Below are 18745 nucleotides of genomic sequence, written 5' to 3' on the forward strand. Positions count from 1 at the left end.
GAAAGGATAGTCCATGTTTAAAGGTAATGTTGTGATGAGTCATTCATTATTTTGGTTTGTTTACTATGAGCCGTAACCATAGAAACAAAGAGGAATCTGTAATCCCTTAAATCTGTGCAGAGTGACTGTAGCAAGATCTGAGTCAGGAATAAACCAGGACTAGACCAGGACTAAACCAAGATTAAACAGGACTAGACCAGGACTAAATCAGGACTATATTAGGTCTGAATCTGGGACAGGCCAACAAAGGGACTAAAACTGGTATAAACCGTGGGACTAAACAAAGGGACTAAACCATAGTAAAAATCAGCACTACAAAAGTCGTACAAAAGTAGGTCTGAACCTCAGACTAAACCAAGACTAAAACACTCAAACAACATATCTATTCTGGGACTGAACCAGGATCCAAAACAGGACTAGAATGAGACTAAACCAGGACTATACTATACGACAAACTGAAAACTGAACCAGACTACACTAAACCAAGGTCCAAAACAGGTCTAAACCAGGACTGAAACAGGTCTGAAACAGGTCTAAAAGAGGACTAAACCAGGTCTGAAACAGGTCTAAAAGAGAACTGAACCAGGACTGAACCAGGACTGAACAAGGACTACAAGAGGATCCTAAACAGGTCTAAACCAGGACTAAACCTTAAACCATTACTATTTGACTGACTAAAAAGTGTGTCATAGAAGAAACTCGGACAAACCCAGGATTAAACTAATAGATAGATCTAGATCCATCTACAAGACCGGGTCTGTGGACAGGTGAGTTTCCCACAGGTATGGCCCCTCCCCTTTCTGTTTGAATAATCTGATGTAAGTGTAATGTAAATGCATGAGCAGAATGTGGTTTTTCTGCTCTGAGCTCCGCCCACAGTTTCACAGGGAGGAACCAGGAACTGCCTCAGCACAAAAACTGTCAGAGAGAGAGAGCAGAGGAGCACAAGAGGAGGAACTCACCCAGGACTAAAACAAGACTAAACCAGGTCTAAACCAGGAACTGCATCAGCACAACAACTGTCAGAGAGAGAGCAGAGGAGCTGAAGACGAGCTGAGACAGAGGAGGAACACACCCAGGACTAAACCAGGTATGAAACATAACTAAACCAGGACTAAACCAGATATGAAACAGAACTAAACCAGGACTAAACCAGGTCTGAAACAGAACTAAACCAGGACTAAACCAGGTCTGAAACAGAACTAAACCAGGACTAAACCAGGACTAAACCAGATATGAAACAGAACTAAACCAGGACTAAACCAGCAATGAAACAGAAATAAACCAGGACTAAACCAGGTCTGAAACAGGACTAAACTAGGACTTAACCAGGTCTGAAACAGGACTAAACTAGGACTAAATCATTTCTAAAACAGGACTAAACCAGGCGCAAATGGGGACTGAACCAGGTTTGAAAAAGGACAAAACCACGTCCAGAGCATGGATTAAACCAGGTCTAAAACAGGACTGAAACAAGACTATATCAGGTCCGAAATAGGACTAAACCAGGACTAAAACAGGTTTGAATCAGGTTTAAAACAGGTCTAGAATCGGTCCACAACAGCAGTAGTTCACAGAGGCCTCACATTAAAAAAGCTAAGATACATATGTATAATTTCGTGTTTTTTGAAGGATTAGTTTGAGTTTTAAGCATGTTTTAAAGGTGTACTATGCAACTTTTCCTGTAATGTAACACAGTATGGCTTTAAACGTATCTATCTCTCTGGAGACAAGCATAGTCTATGGTGAGTTGTGAACAAGGTGGACTGACTGCACTGTTAAATCTATTCAACTAGTGGCATATTTTGTTTGTTGCCTCAAAAACAGACCTGGAGTTGTGTTTTGTTTCATTCACACATGTTTGAGTAACATCTCCAAAGCTCAAAAATGCTCTATTCCACCTTGTGATGTCACGAAGTGGTAGTTTTCAATTTAACAGCTCCTTTTACCTTTAGTTCAGTAGTAACTCGGCAGTTCCAAGGTTGCTTATCTGAATGATTCTAGTGAAGGTGTGTGGAGTTTAAAAACACGGTGGAGCACTTCCTATATTACCACATGATGACATCACAAGGTGGAACAGAGTGTTTTCAGTTTGAGAGAAGAACTCAGCCTAAATATGCAGGTTTGTCTGTTTAAACATGTGTGAATGAAACAAAACACAGCTCCAGGTGTAATACGAAATTGTGTAATACAAGCCTTTTAATAGTAATTCATGTTATTAGGTTGTTGTTAGGTCAGAGGTCAAAGGTCAAACCAGGGCCAGTCTCGAATCTAGAGCAGTGGTCATGAACTTTAGTATTTGCAATCTTCAAATCATATATATATTTTTAAGAAGATGTTTTTATTTGTCTGTTTTTATTTCAGCGATGGCAGATCCAGCGCCTCAAAGTCCAAAATCTCCAGGACCAGAAGCCCCAAATCCAGGTCCTAGTCCAGGTCCTAGTCCAGGTCCTAGTCCAGGTCCTAGTCCAGGTCCTAGTCCAGGTCCTAGTCCAGGTCCGAGTCCTAATCCGAGTCCTATTTCAAGTCCGAGTAAAGTCCTGGAGAAGCCTAAATTCAACGGCACCAGTGAAATTCCACAGGAGGACTCAACTCTGACCCCAGAATCCAAGACCGAGTCCGAGTCAGGTCCTGAGGAGGAATTAGAGGTGGGTTCCTAGTGTTTGTGAAGGTTTGGGAGAATAAAATCTAGTCTTAAAGCCAGGCAGCAAAGGAAATACTATGATTTGAACTGGAATATTTGTTTAAAACATATGTGATCTCGCAATATGGATCATCTACCTGAGAGATTGAGATGTTTCCTCACTGTTGTTGTGTCCTGATAAAACTGTTGCTTGCGTCTCAGTCTAACCTCCCTCGTGCCTCCCTGTCTCAGGACCTGTCCGACAGCGTTCTGTGCGACTCCTGTATCGACATTCCCCGCCCCGCTGTGAAGTCCTGTCTCACCTGTCTGGTCTCATACTGCGAGGCCCACCTGAGGCCACACCTGGAGAACCCGAAGTTCTCCCAGCACAAGCTCCTGGATCCTCTGCGCGACATCGAGAGGAAAACCTGCGAGGTCCACAACGAGGGCCTGCTCTGGTTCTGTGTGCCCGACCAACAGTGCGTCTGCGAGGGCTGCATGAGCGAGGACCACAGGGGCCATGAGCTGAGGAGCGTGGAGCAGGCCAGGAGGGACATAGAGGTGAGATACAGGGACTGAAGTGGGACTGGAGCAGGACCAAAGCAGGACCAAAGCAGGACTGAAGCAGGACTAAACCGAGACTAAAGCAGAGCTAAACCAGGAGTGAACCAGGACTGAAGCAGGACTAAAACAGGACTGAACCAGGACTGACTCAGGACTGAACCAGGATGGACCAGGACTGAACCAGGACTAAAGAAAAACTAAACGAGGTCTAAACTGAAGCATGTATAAACCAGGACTAGCAGGCTCAAAGCGAGGTAAAAACTTGGACCAAACCAGGACTAAACCAGGGCTGAACCAGGACTTAACCAGGTCTAATTTTACACTTTAGTATTGAGCAGTGTGCGTTTTAACTCAGCTCAACAAAACTGCCAGAATTGACCTGATGTTTCACTTTCAGCAGAAAACCTGGAGCTGCAGGTTTCACAGTTTATCGATACTTTGCAACTGAGGTCATCAACATTCTGTGGGGGTGTGATGCTAACTGTAGGCACTGCTCTGTCTGAAGTTGTGTTCCTGTTTAATCTGGGCTTTGTCTTAACACAATCTGCCCATAAAAACCTGGAACTACAGACGAGCTGATTTGTTTACATACATTTTCATTGTTACTGCAAATCTGTTTCATAGAAGTCTGTCCCGCCGCTCTGTGTTTAGTCTGTGTTTACTCTCAGACTTCAGACAGTTCTTCAGGACGGTGCCTCATTGTTCGAACTTCAGAAAAAAGCAGCAGACCTCATGAAGAGAGCGTGCTGAATCAGAGAACGTTCACTTCTGAAGGGTTGTTCATGTAGAGACTTGAAACCACAGCTTCATATGGATGTAATTATGCAAAGGTATAGAATTTCAGCACATCGCATGTTTCTCTGGTTCAGTCATGATTCACAAAACTCTCTTTAAACTCTGTGGGTTTGAAGGAGTTTAGTTGAGTCTCAATGGAGATGTTGTTGCTGCTTTGCCTGGAAAGTTCCCCATTAAAATGCCTGACAGGTTGGACTACTCATTTGACTAAAACATATACTTCAGATTTAACTAAAACTTTCACAATTTCTTTCCCTGTTTGCCAATTTTGTAGGTTTAAACCATGTCATACACTGGGCCAAAACTCTTCTAATATCTCTCCACTCACAGAAATGATGATTTGACAAATATAAATATAAGAAAACATATTTATTTTGTTGAAATCGTGTTTAAAGTCTGTGTTTCTTGTGTAAATTGTGCCGACATTTTGGGCCGAATTCTCCCTGTGTGATGTTTTATCCCACCAAATTAAGTCAAAATGAGAAAAACTAATGAAAACCTGTGATATGCACTTTAAACCTATATGTAAAATTTAAAAATTCTCTTAGACTGCAAGGGGCGTAGTAAAAACTATCAAGATATATCTGCGCAAACTGCACTTTCAAGACGTACACCTACATAAGAGTTCATGCAAAAACTACTATTTATGCAGAAAACTACTAGGAAAGGGTGTATTGACATCTAAAAATATGTAAATTAACTCCAAATTTGCAGTGAACTCACACCATACATTCTCCTCTCTGCTGTTTTTCCATATAAATCCTTATCTAAATAAAATGAACGACTACAGGACTACAGCGCTAAGGGCCTTTCCTTTGGTCAGGGAGAGTTTGTTTAAAGATGTTTAGAAATGTTTGGAATTCAGACGGGTTCAGACACATCACAAAGGAACATCTGAGCTCCTCCTGAGGGCACGAGTTTAGAGTCAGCTGCTCCTGCCACAGAAGATACAGAGACGTAGAGAGAAGGAGGGTTTAGACCAGGTTCAGCCTGGGTTTAGGTCTGCTCTAGAGCTGATTTAGGCCTGGTATAGTCCTGGTGTAGTTTTGGTTTAGTCCTACTTTAGATCTGGTTTAGGCCTAGTTAAATCCTAGTTTGGATCTGGTTTAGTGCTAGTTTAGACCTGATTTAATCTGGGTTTAGCTCTGGTTCAGCTCTGGTTTAATGCCTGGTTTTCTCCTGGTTTAGTCCAGATTTAGTCCTGGTATAGATCTTATTTCGATCTTGTTTATTCCTGGTTTAGACCTGGTTTAGACCTGATTTAAACCTGGTTGAGTCCTGGTTTATTCCTTGTTTTAGTTCTGGTTTAGTCCTGGTCTAGTCCTGGTTCGACTTTTTAAAATTTTGTTATAGTCATAGTATTGCTTGAGTGTTCTAGTCCAGTTCTGGTTTCAGTCCTTTTATTTCATGCTGGTCTAGACTCCTTGAAGACCTGGTTTAGTCCTGGTTTAGTCCTGGTTTAGTCCTGGTTTAGTCCTGGTTTAGTCCTGGTTCAGTCCTGGTTCAGTCCTGGTTTAGAGCTGGTTCAGTCCTGGTTTAGTTGTGGATGTGTGTAGTAACAGTTAGTTATAAATAAAAGGAGCAAAAACAAAGTCTGTCGTCCATCTTTGACCTCATGAGTCTGTTCAAATGGAGGTGTGAATTCCAGCGCTGATTGGCTCAGAGCTGTCAGAGTGATGCATGATGGGATTACAGTGAGGACAGCTGATAAAACACAGCCTCTTTTGGACTTCAAGTAAAAAGATCAGACACAAGACTAAAAATACAGTTATCATCAGGGCATTTTGTTTCAATTCTGGAAAATATATATATTTTTTTTAGCTTTCTCCCATGTTATCACGTTGTTTTCTTATCAAAAAACATGCCTGAAGAGGTTTTAGATGTCATCCGTACAGGTTTCAGTAATTTTATGATCTCTCCCGGGCCTTATTTGAACCCTCCTTATGGTTCGATGTACAAGGCTCCGCCCACAATCCTACATCACCCATGCTCCCACATGACAATTCTCCATAAATATACAAAAACATGATACAAAACTGTACAACAACTTCACAAACCTGATGTGATGTGCAGTAGTTTCATTATTGAGATGAAGCTGATTGTGTTCATGTCACTCTGAAGGGCGGGTGACTTAGCGTGGAGAGCAAAGGGAGGGGAGACTGAAAAACGAGAAGTGAAATTTATAATACATGTTAAGAGTTTTTTTCTGGGAGAATATAGCATTTTCAAAAGTGATCTATGTTATGTGTTGCAGTTAATGCCCCATAGAAGTAAAATACCCCCTTGTTAAAATAATGTTTCGACATCAGCACAGGAAGAAATCCTGTATAGTATGTACAAAATATCACTACTGTTGTTTTCAGGCATATTGTTATGGGTAATCAAGTACAAAGTCTTAACCAGGACTAAACCAGGACTGAACCAGGACTGAACCAGGACTGAACCAGGACTGAACCAGGACTGAACCAGGACTGAACCAGGACTAAACCAGGGCTAAACCAGGGCTAAACCAGGGCTAAACCAGGACTAAACCAGGGCTACATTAGAACTAAAAAAGGACTGAACCAGGTCTAAACCAGGTCTAACCCATGACCCTGAATTATTTACTTAGTGACCTCTTTTGTTTATTCATTTGTGTTTGACTGACTTAAGGTGTGGTCATGCACTCACCGACCTCCTTCACTCGCTCACTCAACTCAGTGTTTTTCTACCACAGCACGTTTGTACATCTCAACTCTAAGCGTTTTTATATATACTTTTACATTAAAGTTCTATTTGCGTGTGTTTTTTTCAGAGGGAACTGAAGAAGAAACAGAACGAGATGGTGAAGACTGTGACAGCGGCTGAAAACGCCATCAACAAACTGCAGAACAACACCGTGTCCATAGAGGTACAGTATAAACCTCAGACTGACCAAGTAATTTAACACAAAACAAACCAGAACACCACCCGCATCAACCACAACAACACCGGGTCCATAGAGGTGAAATTTAACCCACATAATAACAAAATAACACGATATGAGCTAAACCACAACACCGTGTCCGTAGAAGTACAATCCAAAGATAGAGTTTCTCAGTCATTGTGTCACTTCCGGGTCCAACAGGAAACTTCACAGCTGATTTTTATCTTTGTTTTAGCTCCTCATTCATCAAACAGCAGACAGTTCCCTTTTAAAAGTTTAAGTTTAACCATAAAGTGTATCAAATATGTAAATCATGTGTCTCTTTAACAAAAACAAAAATGAGGAACCGGTTTAAATATGTTCATTGTTTTCAATCAGCTCATGGACTGGGAAGTAAACTGTGGGATCTGAGGGTGCGGTGTCTGACCAGTGATGCATTTATGGGTCAGTAGCAGGATTATTTATTCAGTCTGGGATGAAACTTGGAGCCAGTGCAGTGATTTGAGAATAGAAGTGTTAGGACATGTTCAAATTTTCTGACTTTCATTAGGATTCTGGCAGTGTTGTCTTGAATGTATTGTAGTTTTTGAAATGTCCTTGGCCAGAATCCCAACAAAAAGTCCTTTGCAATTATCCAACCTCGAGGAGATAAAGGCACGGACAAGTTTCTCTGCACCCGAGAGGTTTAGAAGAAATGAAATATAACCCTTAACCACATAATCTAATCCAAATTAAGACACAACACCAGCCTCTAAGGTGATAAAATGGGAAATAGTCAAATTTTTATATATCGCTTTTCCACTTTCAAGTCCCTCAAAGCGCTTTACATCATGTTTTTTTATGTCGTAAAGTGGGATTTGAACCGCTAACCTTCAGATCTGTGGACAAACACTCAACCAACTGAGCCACTGTCGCCCCAGACCAACTAAATAATCTAAAACGAACTAAACCACAACCCCACATAATCCATCAGCAAACAGAGGTATAAAAATATAAACCCTCAATAAAATAATCTAATACAAACTAAATTAAATGTAACCATCAGTAATAAAACTAATAACTAAACTAATAAAGATAATAAACTAATAAAGAACAGCCAAATAATCTATCAACAACAAACTGCAGCACAACCCCGGGTCCACAGAGGTGAAATATAACCTTTAGACTCACCAAGTAATCTAAAACAAATCACAGGACAAAAACAATCTCATTCTTATCTGATAATCCTGGTTTAGACCTCGTTTATTATTAATACAAGATAAACTAAAACACCGTGGTCGTTATATAACTGTCAGACTGTTTTAATAAAGACCAGATGAAATAATCCATCAACAAACTGCAGCACAACACCGTGTCCACTGAGGTGCGTTATAATCCACAGACCAAACAAATAATCTGACGCAAACTGAACCAAATCACTCAAACTGCACCTATACAAGTGTGACCAGGACAAATCAACAGTCTGCACTGTATTTATAAAAGTACATGATGAATCTCAGATAAAAACAAATAATTTAATACAAGATAAACCTTTTTTTTTGGCCAGGCAGTGTAATAAAATATAACTGTTGTTCTGATCTGATAATCTAATGCAAGTTAAACCACAACACCACCCTCTAATCTGTCCAAAACAAACTAACGATTCAACAACATGCCCATAGAGGTTCAATAATCCTCTTACTAACTAATTCTAAAATAAAAAACACTCTGGCTTTATACCTGTGTAGTTTCCATAGTGGTCCATGGGTGTAAACTAGTCTTTTTGTCTTATACGTGTTCTGATTCAGCTCAAGATCAGTCTAAAGATACTCAGGAAAGGTTCATTTCCGTCCTGTGAATGGAATTTTCAATACTTGTCACAACCTTAATCTTAATACAGACGACAGCACACTGGGTCCATGTGGGGAATTTATCTGAGCAAGACAAACAAAATGATCTATTTCAAACTAAACCGCAACACCTCTCCTACAGTTTAGAGTCGCATTATTAGTTTGACACAAAAGACTCGAGGCGTGTTCAGAAAACACAAATAGAAACAGATGACTCATTTTACTCTTTACTGAGGTGTTGTGAGGTCACATGACAACCAGATGATCAGCAAAACAAAAACAAGCCAAGCCCTGTGGTGTGTCCTCTGCTCCTGTCTGCTCCTGTCTGCTCCTGTCTGCTCCTGTCTGCTCCTGTCTGCTCCTGTCTGCTCCTGTCTGCTCCTCTGGCTCTGCTCCTCTGACTCTGCTCCTCCGGGTCTGCTCCTCTGGCTCTGCTTCTCTGACTCTGCTCCTCTGGGTCTGCTCCTCTGGGTCTGCTCCTCTGGGTCTGCTCCTCTGGGTCTGCTCCTCTGGGTCTGCTCCTCTGGCTCTGCTCCTCCAGCTCTCCTCCAGCTCTCCTCCTCTGTCTCTCCTCCTCTGACTCTCCTCCTCTGACACTCCTCCTCTGACTCTTCTCCTCTGTCTCTCCTCCTCTGACTCTCCTCCTCTGACTCTCCTCCTCTGACTCTTCTCCTCTGTCTCTCCTCCTCTGACACTCCTCCTCTGTCTCTTCTCCTCTGACTCTTCTCCTTTGTCTCTCCTCCTCTGACTCTTCTCCTCTGACTCTCCTCTTCTGACTCTTCTCCTCTGACCCTCTCTCGTCTCCTCAGAACTCTGTGATGGAGGTGCGTGCCGTGGTGGATGCTCAGTTTGAGCGCCTCTCTGCGGCCCTGGAAAAGACAAAACGTTCCCTGATGGAGCTTTTGGAGACCGAGGAGAAGCAGGCGGTGAAACAGGCCGACGGGATCCGAGTCCATTTGGAAAATCGGCTCTCGGACCTCCGGAAAACCCAGGCACAAGTCCAGAAGATCAGCCGCAACAAGAACAACCTCGACTTCCTGCAGGTAACATGTCAGATGCCCTCCCAGCCTCTTGTCCTCTTATACCATCATGTACAAGTCATAACTGCATTCTTTTACAAAAAATATATTGTAAAAATAGTTCAAAATCTTTATTTCATCTTTTTATTTATTTATTGTTTAACGTCATTCCCTCAAAAACATGTCTGAAGAGGGTTTAAAGGTCATCCATGCATGTTTTAGTCATTTTGTGATCTCTCCCAGGCCCAAGTCTATGTCATCTATGCTCCCACACAACAATTTTCCATACATTGTCTATAAATATACCAAAACATGACACTGTAAATCACAACTTCACAAACACGATACGATGTGCAGTATTTTGATTATTGCGATGCACGCTGCAGGATGCGCGCTGTGTTATGTGTTAGAAGTGTAATACTCCCTCTTTAAAGTGACTCTTATTTGCAGCAGTCCAGCACTGATCAAGACTTTTATGTTGAGAAGTGAAGTGTAAACATCAGTGCTTTCGTTAAAGAATGCCCCTTATCTACAGAACTGCGTATTTACTCTATATTTATAATTATCTTATCAAGATCCAGCTGTTTCATGTGGTCAACTTGGGTGTTTTCCGAGGTCTCCTGCCTGTAATCTGTGAATAAAAGCATGTGGTTTGGAGCAGATGCAAGACATGGCTTTGAATGTTTCACAGAAAAAAAAAAAAAAACTAGAAAAAACATGCCTGTTTTGAATAAATACAACGTGGCTAAGTTCATGCTATTCTGTTACCACTGCAGCCTGAGCCACACGCTTTGATTGACAGGTGCATTAACCAATCAGATGCAGAGAGAGACAAGCGCGACGGTTTAGTAGCAGAAAAGGGGAAAAATTTAAATAAAAAGACTGAGAAACAGCTGATTTCTGCAGAATCAGCAACTAAAGCACCAAAGTTTTGTTCATCTCACATAAAAGAAGTTTTATATTTTGTTCTAAATGATACAGATTTTTAAAGAGGACTCGTCTTCTGCATTTGAGAGACACAAATGAGTGATGCAAATGAATGGCTGTGTTTGGACTGTCCCAAGTTAGGACGGAGGTTTATCACGCTCTGTGGTCCGATTACAGACCCTTCTAGATTTTAAAGGATGAAGAATGGACTGCTGCTCAGGGAAATACTGTAAAACAAAACTTCATGAGACAAACAGGTCTGAAACTCTTTAAATCAAATCTATTGTTCTTGTTTCTGCTCTGTAGTTATAATTTATGACATTTGTGGATCATTATGTTATAACTTGGACATTTTAAATCACGGTATTGAACAAAAAGAGGCGAATTTTGCGTGTATCACTGATTAAGAAAATAAAATTGGAGAATGAAGTATGTGCACGGCAATGGGCGTGTATGGTGAACATAGGGGTAGATCAGCAAATTGGTGTTAAAATAAGCGATTAAAAGATTGCTCAAACATGCATGAATCACTCTAAATCCAATTTCGAGAGAGTAAATACAACTATACATGGTTGAAAGCTATGAAAAGTCTGGTTTAAGAGTAAGGCCTCATTCTCCTGGAGGTGTCAGTGTTATTATTACACTCTTGACAGGTTCATAATCCCTCAATAAAGGTGTGGACTTGTGTTGTTTTAGTCTGAGTGGCTCTGCTCAGTTTGGTCGAGTGTTTTGACGGCGCTCAGACTCTGGGTCAGACCTGAGGCTTCACACTGAACTGAGCTCCTCAAATACCAAACAAGTACAGAGAGTCTCACCTCAGCACCAAAGAAAACAGGACTAAATCAGGACTGAACCAGGACTGAACCAGGACTGAACCAGGACTGAACCAGGACTGAACCAGGACTGAACCAGGACTGAACCAAGATTCCAGTCAGGAGGATCTTTTTCATATATATTTGATGTTTTTCTTTTCCTCAGTAGTGCTCTAAATAGAAGCAGGAGGTCATGTTTAGATGTTATAAATGCTTGTACAGTATATATTTATGTAGGAGTGGGTGATATATTGGTTCCAGTATCTGCATCGCCCAGTATAGGCTGATTCAGTATTGCAATTATTTTTATGAGACTTAAATAGAAAAGACATTAGGCTAAAAATATGGTTGTATCTTTACACACACATTCTTAAAAAAATGATTTTACATCCCAGGTACATGCATTTGTGATCTTTACTTCAACTTAAGATACATTTGTGGGGTTTTGTTATGGATTTTTAAAGCTAAATATTGGTAAATATTAGCTATGAATCCCAGATGCAAAGTTACTGAAAAGTGACACAAACATTATTTAGGTGCCATGGACAGCAGCCGTATAAAACAAGAACTAGGGTGAAGGGGGACGATTCAGAGGTGGCCATCATCTCCACTTGCGGTTTTAATTTTAAACTTATTTTTTATGATGTATTTGATGTTTTTTGTTGTTTCTTCAGGAGTACGTAGCGTGGAAGCAGGAGGGCGCAGACACTTCTCTCCCCGGTGTCTACATCGGCCTCATGGACAGTTTGAATTCTGTCAGTAAAATCATCACAGACTCGACGGACAAACTCTGCGCCGCCATGGAGACGGAGTTCACCGACAGGGTCACGGAGGCCTGCTCCAACGGTGAGACTAGACCAAGACTAGACCAGGACTAGACCAGGACTGAAAGGGGACTAAAACAGGACTAAAACAAAACTAAAACAAGACTAAAACAAGACTAAAACAGGACTAAAACAAGACTAAAACGGGACTGAAACGGGACTAAAACAAGACTAAAACAAGACTAAAACAGGACTAAAACAGGACTAAAACAGGACTGAACCGGGACTGAAACGGGACTAAAACAGGACTAAACTGGGACTAAAACGGGACTGAAACGGGACTGAGCCAGGACTAAACCAGAACTAAACCTCAATTAAAATAGGACTAAACCAGGACTAAACCGGGAATAAACCAGGGCTAAACCAGGACTAAACCAGGGCTGAGCCAGGACAAGATCAGGGCCTAAATGAGTATCTAGTTACGACACTAGTTTTAGTATGGATTAGTATCTGATTTTTGAATCTTTTGCCAGTTTAGCAGACAGATGTGTCACTGCTGTAGTGGAGTTTTGATAAAGTGGATTTGCGTCAAATAATGTGACTGGTCAAAAGTTCATGAACTCAGTATAAAAATAGAACAGTGTTTAGTAATATACAGTAGAAGACGTCCCAAAGCTCAGAGCTGTGACCCCAAAGGAAGGAGGAGCGGAGTCAGAGGAGCAGAGTCAGAGGAGCAGAGTCAGAGGAGCAGAGTCAGAGGAGCAGAGTCAGAGGAGCAGAGTCAGAGGAGCAGAGTCAGAGGAGCAGAGTCAGAGGAGCAGAGTCAGAGGAGCAGAGCCAGAGGAGCAGAGCCAGAGGAGCAGAGCCAGAGGAGCAGAGCCAGAGGAGCAGAGCCAGACGAGGAGACAGGAGCAAACAGCAATTATGAGTTGGCTCTACTTTATGTGTTAAATATTAAGTGTAGGTGTAGAATTTACTCTGCGTCTGAAATAGTTATGTCACGTTACAGTTTCATACGAGTGCGGTAGAACAGAGAGCGCAGGAGAGAAGAGGAGGAGGAGGAGGAGGAGGAGGAGGAAACCCACCGCAGACATGCTCAGACATGGCCACAGGCTCTGGGTTACATAAACTATTACATTAGATTATCTCTAATACTTTTATTTTACTAGTGAAGAACGGGCTTTACCGCTTTGGTCACCACTTCATCCTTCATGTCTTTACCCTCCTCACATCTGCTCGCATTTGGCACGGTCCATATTTCACTCTTTCCACATGTCACCAGTGCAGTACTTATCAGTCCAAACCATACTCTCTGAAAAGAAGAAGTGGACTAAGAGTTAAGAGCCGTTATAGCAGCCAGTCTGGAACCGATCTCCATATTTGGAATTCCGGCTGCGAGAATATCATAGCAACCAAAGAGCCAATCAGGAGCGAGGATGTTGACAGTAACACCCCTGCCCACAGAACGAGAGAGGGGTGACGGTTTTTCAATAGAAAGTGAATTGAAACCATAGCCAAAGACGTAAATCTGGGAGTCCGCACTGAGGTAACAGATCCAAACAGGTCTGAGTAAATTCATAGAGAAGAGAAAAAGAAAGAGTGGAACAGAGAAGTAAAGAGAGAGAGAAGAAGAGAAGGAGGGAAGAGACAGATGGAGGGGCAGAGCCTGGGGGAGGTGAGGAATGTTGAGAGCTGTGTTAAAATGTCACTTTTTACATAACCGTCACCTGAGGCTCACCTATGTCAAAGAGGACAGTTGTGATAGCGCCCAGAGGACACTAGAGGGCGCTGAGTACTGCAGGGTAAGAGGGGAAGAGTGTCAGAGGATGAAAAGGAGAGAGTAAGAGGGGCAGAGGAGAGGGTCAGAGGAGGAAAGGAGAGGAGAGGGTCAGAGGAGCAGAACAGAGGGTCAGAGGAGAGGAGTTTATAATTGTATGTTTTATATTTTCAGATGAGTCTGGTTTGGGGATAAAGACGACTGTTCGGGCGATGGTCGCGGTCAAACACAGCCAGAGTTTACCAGACCCACAGAACAGAGCCGACTTGCTGCAGTGTAAGGGCATCTGAGACATTTGTCCCTCTTCCATCTCTCTTTCAGTTTACCCTCTCTTTCTCTCTCTTCCTCCTTCTTCCTCTTTCCCTTCTCTCAACCTTTCTCAGATCTGGTTTTGTAGGGTCGCCTGTTTGTCTCCATGCAGAAATGCTCTTTTTATTCTGTTCCTTTCCTTTATGTGTCTTCCTCTTCTTTCTTTTCGTCACCATTTACTCAGTTCTTTCCCTTTATTACCTCTCTCTTAGTTCAACTCCATGCGTTTATCTCTCCCCTCCTTCTCTCTCTTTTCCTCAGACGCCAAATCGTTCACGTTTGACTTGAACACGGCTCATAAATTCCTGCGTCTGACGGAGGAGAACCGTAAAGTGACGAACACGACGCCATGGCAACACGCGTACCCGGACCACGAGGAGCGCTTCGACCACTGGAGGCAGGTGCTCGCCGTGGAGTCCATCTACCTGGACCGAACCTACTACGAGCTGGACTTTAGCGGAGACGGGACCTACCTGGGCGTGGCCTACAAGAGCATCGAACGCAAGGGCAGTGAGAGCACCAGCTGCCTGTGCTCCACCAACAGCTCCTGGTGAGTTAGACTTGAATTAGACCTGGATTAGACCTGGATTAGACCTGGATTAGACCTGGATTAGACCTGCATTAGACCTGCATTAGACCTGGATTAGACCTGCATTAGACCTGGATTAGACCTGGATTAGACTTGGATTAGATTTGGTTTAGACCTGCATTAGACCTGCATTAGACCTGGATTAGACCTGGATTAGACCTGGATTAGACCTGGATTAGACCTGGATTGGACCAGGTTAGTTCTGGTTTAGACCTAGTTTAGACCTGGTTAAAGGAACCGTATGGATCCTGTGCTTTTATAGTTTAAAAAAAGTGCTACGATCACAACTAAACCTGAGTTACTAGTTCCTAAACCTGCAGATGGAGGACACATGCAAGTTTTTCTCATTCTCAGTATAAGGACAGGCTCATGTGAAAGCTCAGAACATCCAGAATTCACTCACTGAGCTGCAGAGGCCGCACTAGCACTGATTCATGATTGGCTGCTGGTGCTGGAGTTTAGGTAGTGACAATTCAGATCAGAGAGGGTTGTTTTAGGTTTAAACCGACTGGATTTCAGCGTTTAAACTGACAACACAAATGAGAGACTAATGTGAGGCTTGAACCAAAACACTTTAAATAAATGGAACATCATGTCTAGTGTTTTTTAATTAAAGATAAATCAACATTACAGCTGTTTTCAGTAAAAGCTATATTTGGTTTACCTCGTATCTGAAGGACACAGTTATGACCTTTAAATTTTAAATCGTACATACAGTAACTTTAAGTTCTGGTCTGGAACTGGTTTAGATCTGAGGTATGTCCAGTGATTGAAAGGTGAAAGAAAATTTAAATTAAATTGCTCATGAGTAAAGCAATCCTCCTCTCTGTCTCTCTCTCTTCCCTCCCTCCTCTTCCTCCTGTCTGTTTATCTCCCCCTCCCCCCTCTCTCTCTTCCCTCCCTCCTCTCCCTCCTCTCTGTTTATCTCCCCCTCCTCCCTCCCTCTCTCTTCCTCCTCTCTGTATCTCTCTCTTCCCTCCTCTTCCTCCTCTCCGTCTCTCTCTCTTCCCTCCCTCCTCTCCCTCTTCTCTGTTTATCTCCCCCTCCTCCCTCCCTCTCTCTTCCTCCTCTCTGTCTCTCTCTCTTCCCTCCTCTTCCTCCTCTCTGCCTCTCTCTCTTCCCTCCCTCCTCTCTGTTTATCTCCCCCTCCTCCCTCTCTCTCTTGCCTCCCTCCTCTCCCTCCTCTCTGTTTATCTCCCCCTCCTCCCTCTCTCTCTCTGATGTGTACAGGTGTGTACAGTGGACAGGTAAGTCCTTCTCAGCGTGGCACAGTGACGTGGAGGTGCACCTGAGCGCTGACTCTGCCCCGAGGTTCTCGCGCCTGGGCGTGTACGTGGACCACGCCGTCGGCACGCTGCGGTTCTACGGTCTGCGTGCGTCCGAGCAGGAGGGAGAGACGGAGGCCGAGATCATGCTCATTCACGAGTACAAGGCGGAGTTCAGGGAGCCGCTGTACCCCGCCTTCTGGCTGTCCAAGAAGGAGAACACCGTAACCATGGTGACGCCTGGAGAGCCCCTGAAAAGCACATCACCGTCCCCTCCGACGACCTCCACGACCTCGTCCACAAACCCCAACAATGGCAATAGTACCAACGCTAATGCTAACAACAATAATAATAATAATGGGAATAATGCTAACACACCTCCGCCATCCTCTCCAACCAATGTCTCCACAGCTGCTAACACTGCTGAAAGTGAAGCTAGTGCTGCTGACAACTGCTAATGCTAACAATAACAATAATAATAATCATGGGAAACCTAGCACCCCATCGTCTCTAACAAATAAACCAGCAGCTTATTCTAAAAGTGAAGCTAAAACTGGAACAGCTAATAAAGAAAAAGCCAAATAAGTAAAACACGAAACAGTGAGAGAACTGCTTTAATTCAGAAGATTTAAATATTATATTGTAATTTGTCCCATAACAATAATACTAACACGCCACCTCCCTCCTCTCCAACCAATGTCTCCACAGCTGAGTATGGAGCTAACAGTGCTAAAAGTGAAGCTAATAATAATAAAGCTAAAGGGAAGCTAACCCCTGCCCCTTTTTCTCAATCAGGAAGCTCAACAGCTTCTAAAAGTGAAGCTAACATGAAGCTAAAGATGCTAATAATGGAACAGAAACAACCAAATAAATGAAAACATGAAACAGTGAGAGCTGCTCTGCAAACTCTAGGAATTCTGAAATTACTTTAATTCATAAGATTTAAATAAAATAATAACATATTTTTATTTACATTTTTGTTTGGTTCCCCCAAACAAAAGACTGCTGTGAATTACATATTTTATATACCTTTCCACTAACTAAGCTATACTCCGACTGTGGATTATTTAAGGTTAGGGCTAAGGTCCACTCTATTGTCCTTGTAGGGAAATTCGACCTCTGCATTTGACCCGTTCTTCAGTGTCTCGAGATTAAACCTGTATTTAACCCTTTAGGGCCATAATATTAGAATCATTATTTTTGTGTTTTATTTAATTTTTTTACACCTACCATAAAAACTAGATTAAGTGAAAGAGGACTGAGGAGTGGGTCACTGGCATACGGTCTACGGTCACTGGTCATCTTATGTGTTTTGACTACTCTTTATTTTTATTTTTCCTGTTTTTTTGTTTGTTTGTTTTTTGTTTTTGTTTTTTTTGGGGTTTTTTTTTTTGTATTCTTACACTGGATTTGCTGTTCTCAGGATTTACATTTAAAAGGTAAAATAATTTCAGAATTTTGAACAAAACAAACTGTGCCAAATGAATCATGTTTACATTTTATATTTATCTTTTTTTTTTTATAGGATTTTAAGGGGTTTAACTGAACTGTAAACTACTGTCTGTTACTGTGACTAAAACTTAAACTACTGCTGTTACAGAAATAAACATTTTCAGAACCATTTTGTGACTATTTCTTTCAAAGATTTATATTTTAACAATAATAATTATAGTTCCGATTTGTCCAGAAAACAAACTTAAACCCAATCAAAAGGGCACTGAGGCACTGTCCAGGGTGATGACTTACACAGCAAAATATTCAAATGTCCAAACAAAGATGCATTAAAGGTGGTTTCATTCCACTGTAGCAACACCAAACACTAAACTTAAAAGAAAAATAGCAGCGTGTCCTCAACCTTGTGTCCTTGCCACCTTCCCACCTTCACCTGTTTATGCAAATTAAACCCTGTGACCAAAGAAAACTACAACTATTATTTAACTTCCCTAATTTAACTTTCCCCAATCAAAACATTTAACAGTAAATATTAGTCAAATAAAGTACAAACATTTGGATATCACTATAAATAGTAAATTAAAAAAATAAACAGAATAAACGTTCATTAATACTTTATTTTTTATGTAATGAAAATTATTAATAAACACAAAATACATATATTTACATTTAAAATAATTATATTTCAAATTTCACACTATTTTTCTCCAGTTTGTCCATATTTTTAGGGTGACATTTTTACTTCCTGGTTGAAGTCATGACATCATGCTCAAGAAATGCATAACCGTTACCTAGCAACCATGTTGTGGGTCAAAACTCCTCTAATCTCAAACCTCTCGCAGATATTATGATTTCACAAATTAAAATATAATAAAACACCTTTATTTTTGTTCATGTTTAAAGTCTCAGGAAAATGTGTTTCTTGTGTAAATTGCGCCGAACATTTAGATTACTTCTTGATTGGTGTAAAAGTATAATTTTTATTTACAACAGGTTTTGTCCCACCAAATTAAATCAAAAATAGATAATCGTCATTATTTAATTGACCGTAAATTCGAATTATTTGTTATTCTGGTTAAAATAATTACAATAAAATATAGGGAATAAAACAAAAA

At 41.6% G+C, this 18745-nt stretch overlaps 1 protein-coding gene across 2 annotated transcripts; it reads left to right on the forward strand.

Annotated features, from left to right (window-relative positions):
- Positions 1-930: 930 nt before the first annotated feature.
- Positions 931-17799, forward strand: trim16 (tripartite motif containing 16). Of its 2 annotated transcripts, XM_055229679.1 has the most exons (10): positions 942-1090; positions 2365-2424; positions 2461-2648; positions 2876-3184; positions 6777-6872; positions 9526-9759; positions 12149-12320; positions 14190-14291; positions 14586-14874; positions 16144-17799. In XM_055229679.1, the coding sequence occupies exons 2-10, from the start codon at positions 2367-2369 to the stop codon at positions 16634-16636; spliced, it is 1941 nt and encodes a 646-aa protein (XP_055085654.1). In that variant the 5' UTR covers positions 942-1090; positions 2365-2366; the 3' UTR covers positions 16637-17799. The 2 variants fall into 2 exon arrangements, with proteins under 2 accessions (XP_033840509.1, XP_055085654.1); XM_033984618.2 differs by having other exon boundaries at positions 931-1090; positions 2365-2648.
- The last annotated feature ends 946 nt before the right edge of the window (positions 17800-18745 follow it).

This window comes from Periophthalmus magnuspinnatus, chromosome 19, assembly GCF_009829125.3.
Source record: "Periophthalmus magnuspinnatus isolate fPerMag1 chromosome 19, fPerMag1.2.pri, whole genome shotgun sequence".
NCBI lineage: Eukaryota > Metazoa > Chordata > Actinopteri > Gobiiformes > Gobiidae > Periophthalmus > Periophthalmus magnuspinnatus.

Bases quoted from the DNA above. Each gene is read 5' to 3' on its own strand.
- trim16 (XM_033984618.2), top strand. From the start codon at position 2,367: ATGGCAGATCCAGCGCCTCAAAGTCCAAAATCTCCAGGACCAGAAGCC. The intron at 3,185-6,776 runs GTGAGATACAGG...TGTTTTTTTCAG, and splicing joins AGGCCAGGAGGGACATAGAG to AGGGAACTGAAGAAGAAACA. The intron at 9,760-12,148 runs GTAACATGTCAG...TTGTTTCTTCAG, and splicing joins ACAACCTCGACTTCCTGCAG to GAGTACGTAGCGTGGAAGCA.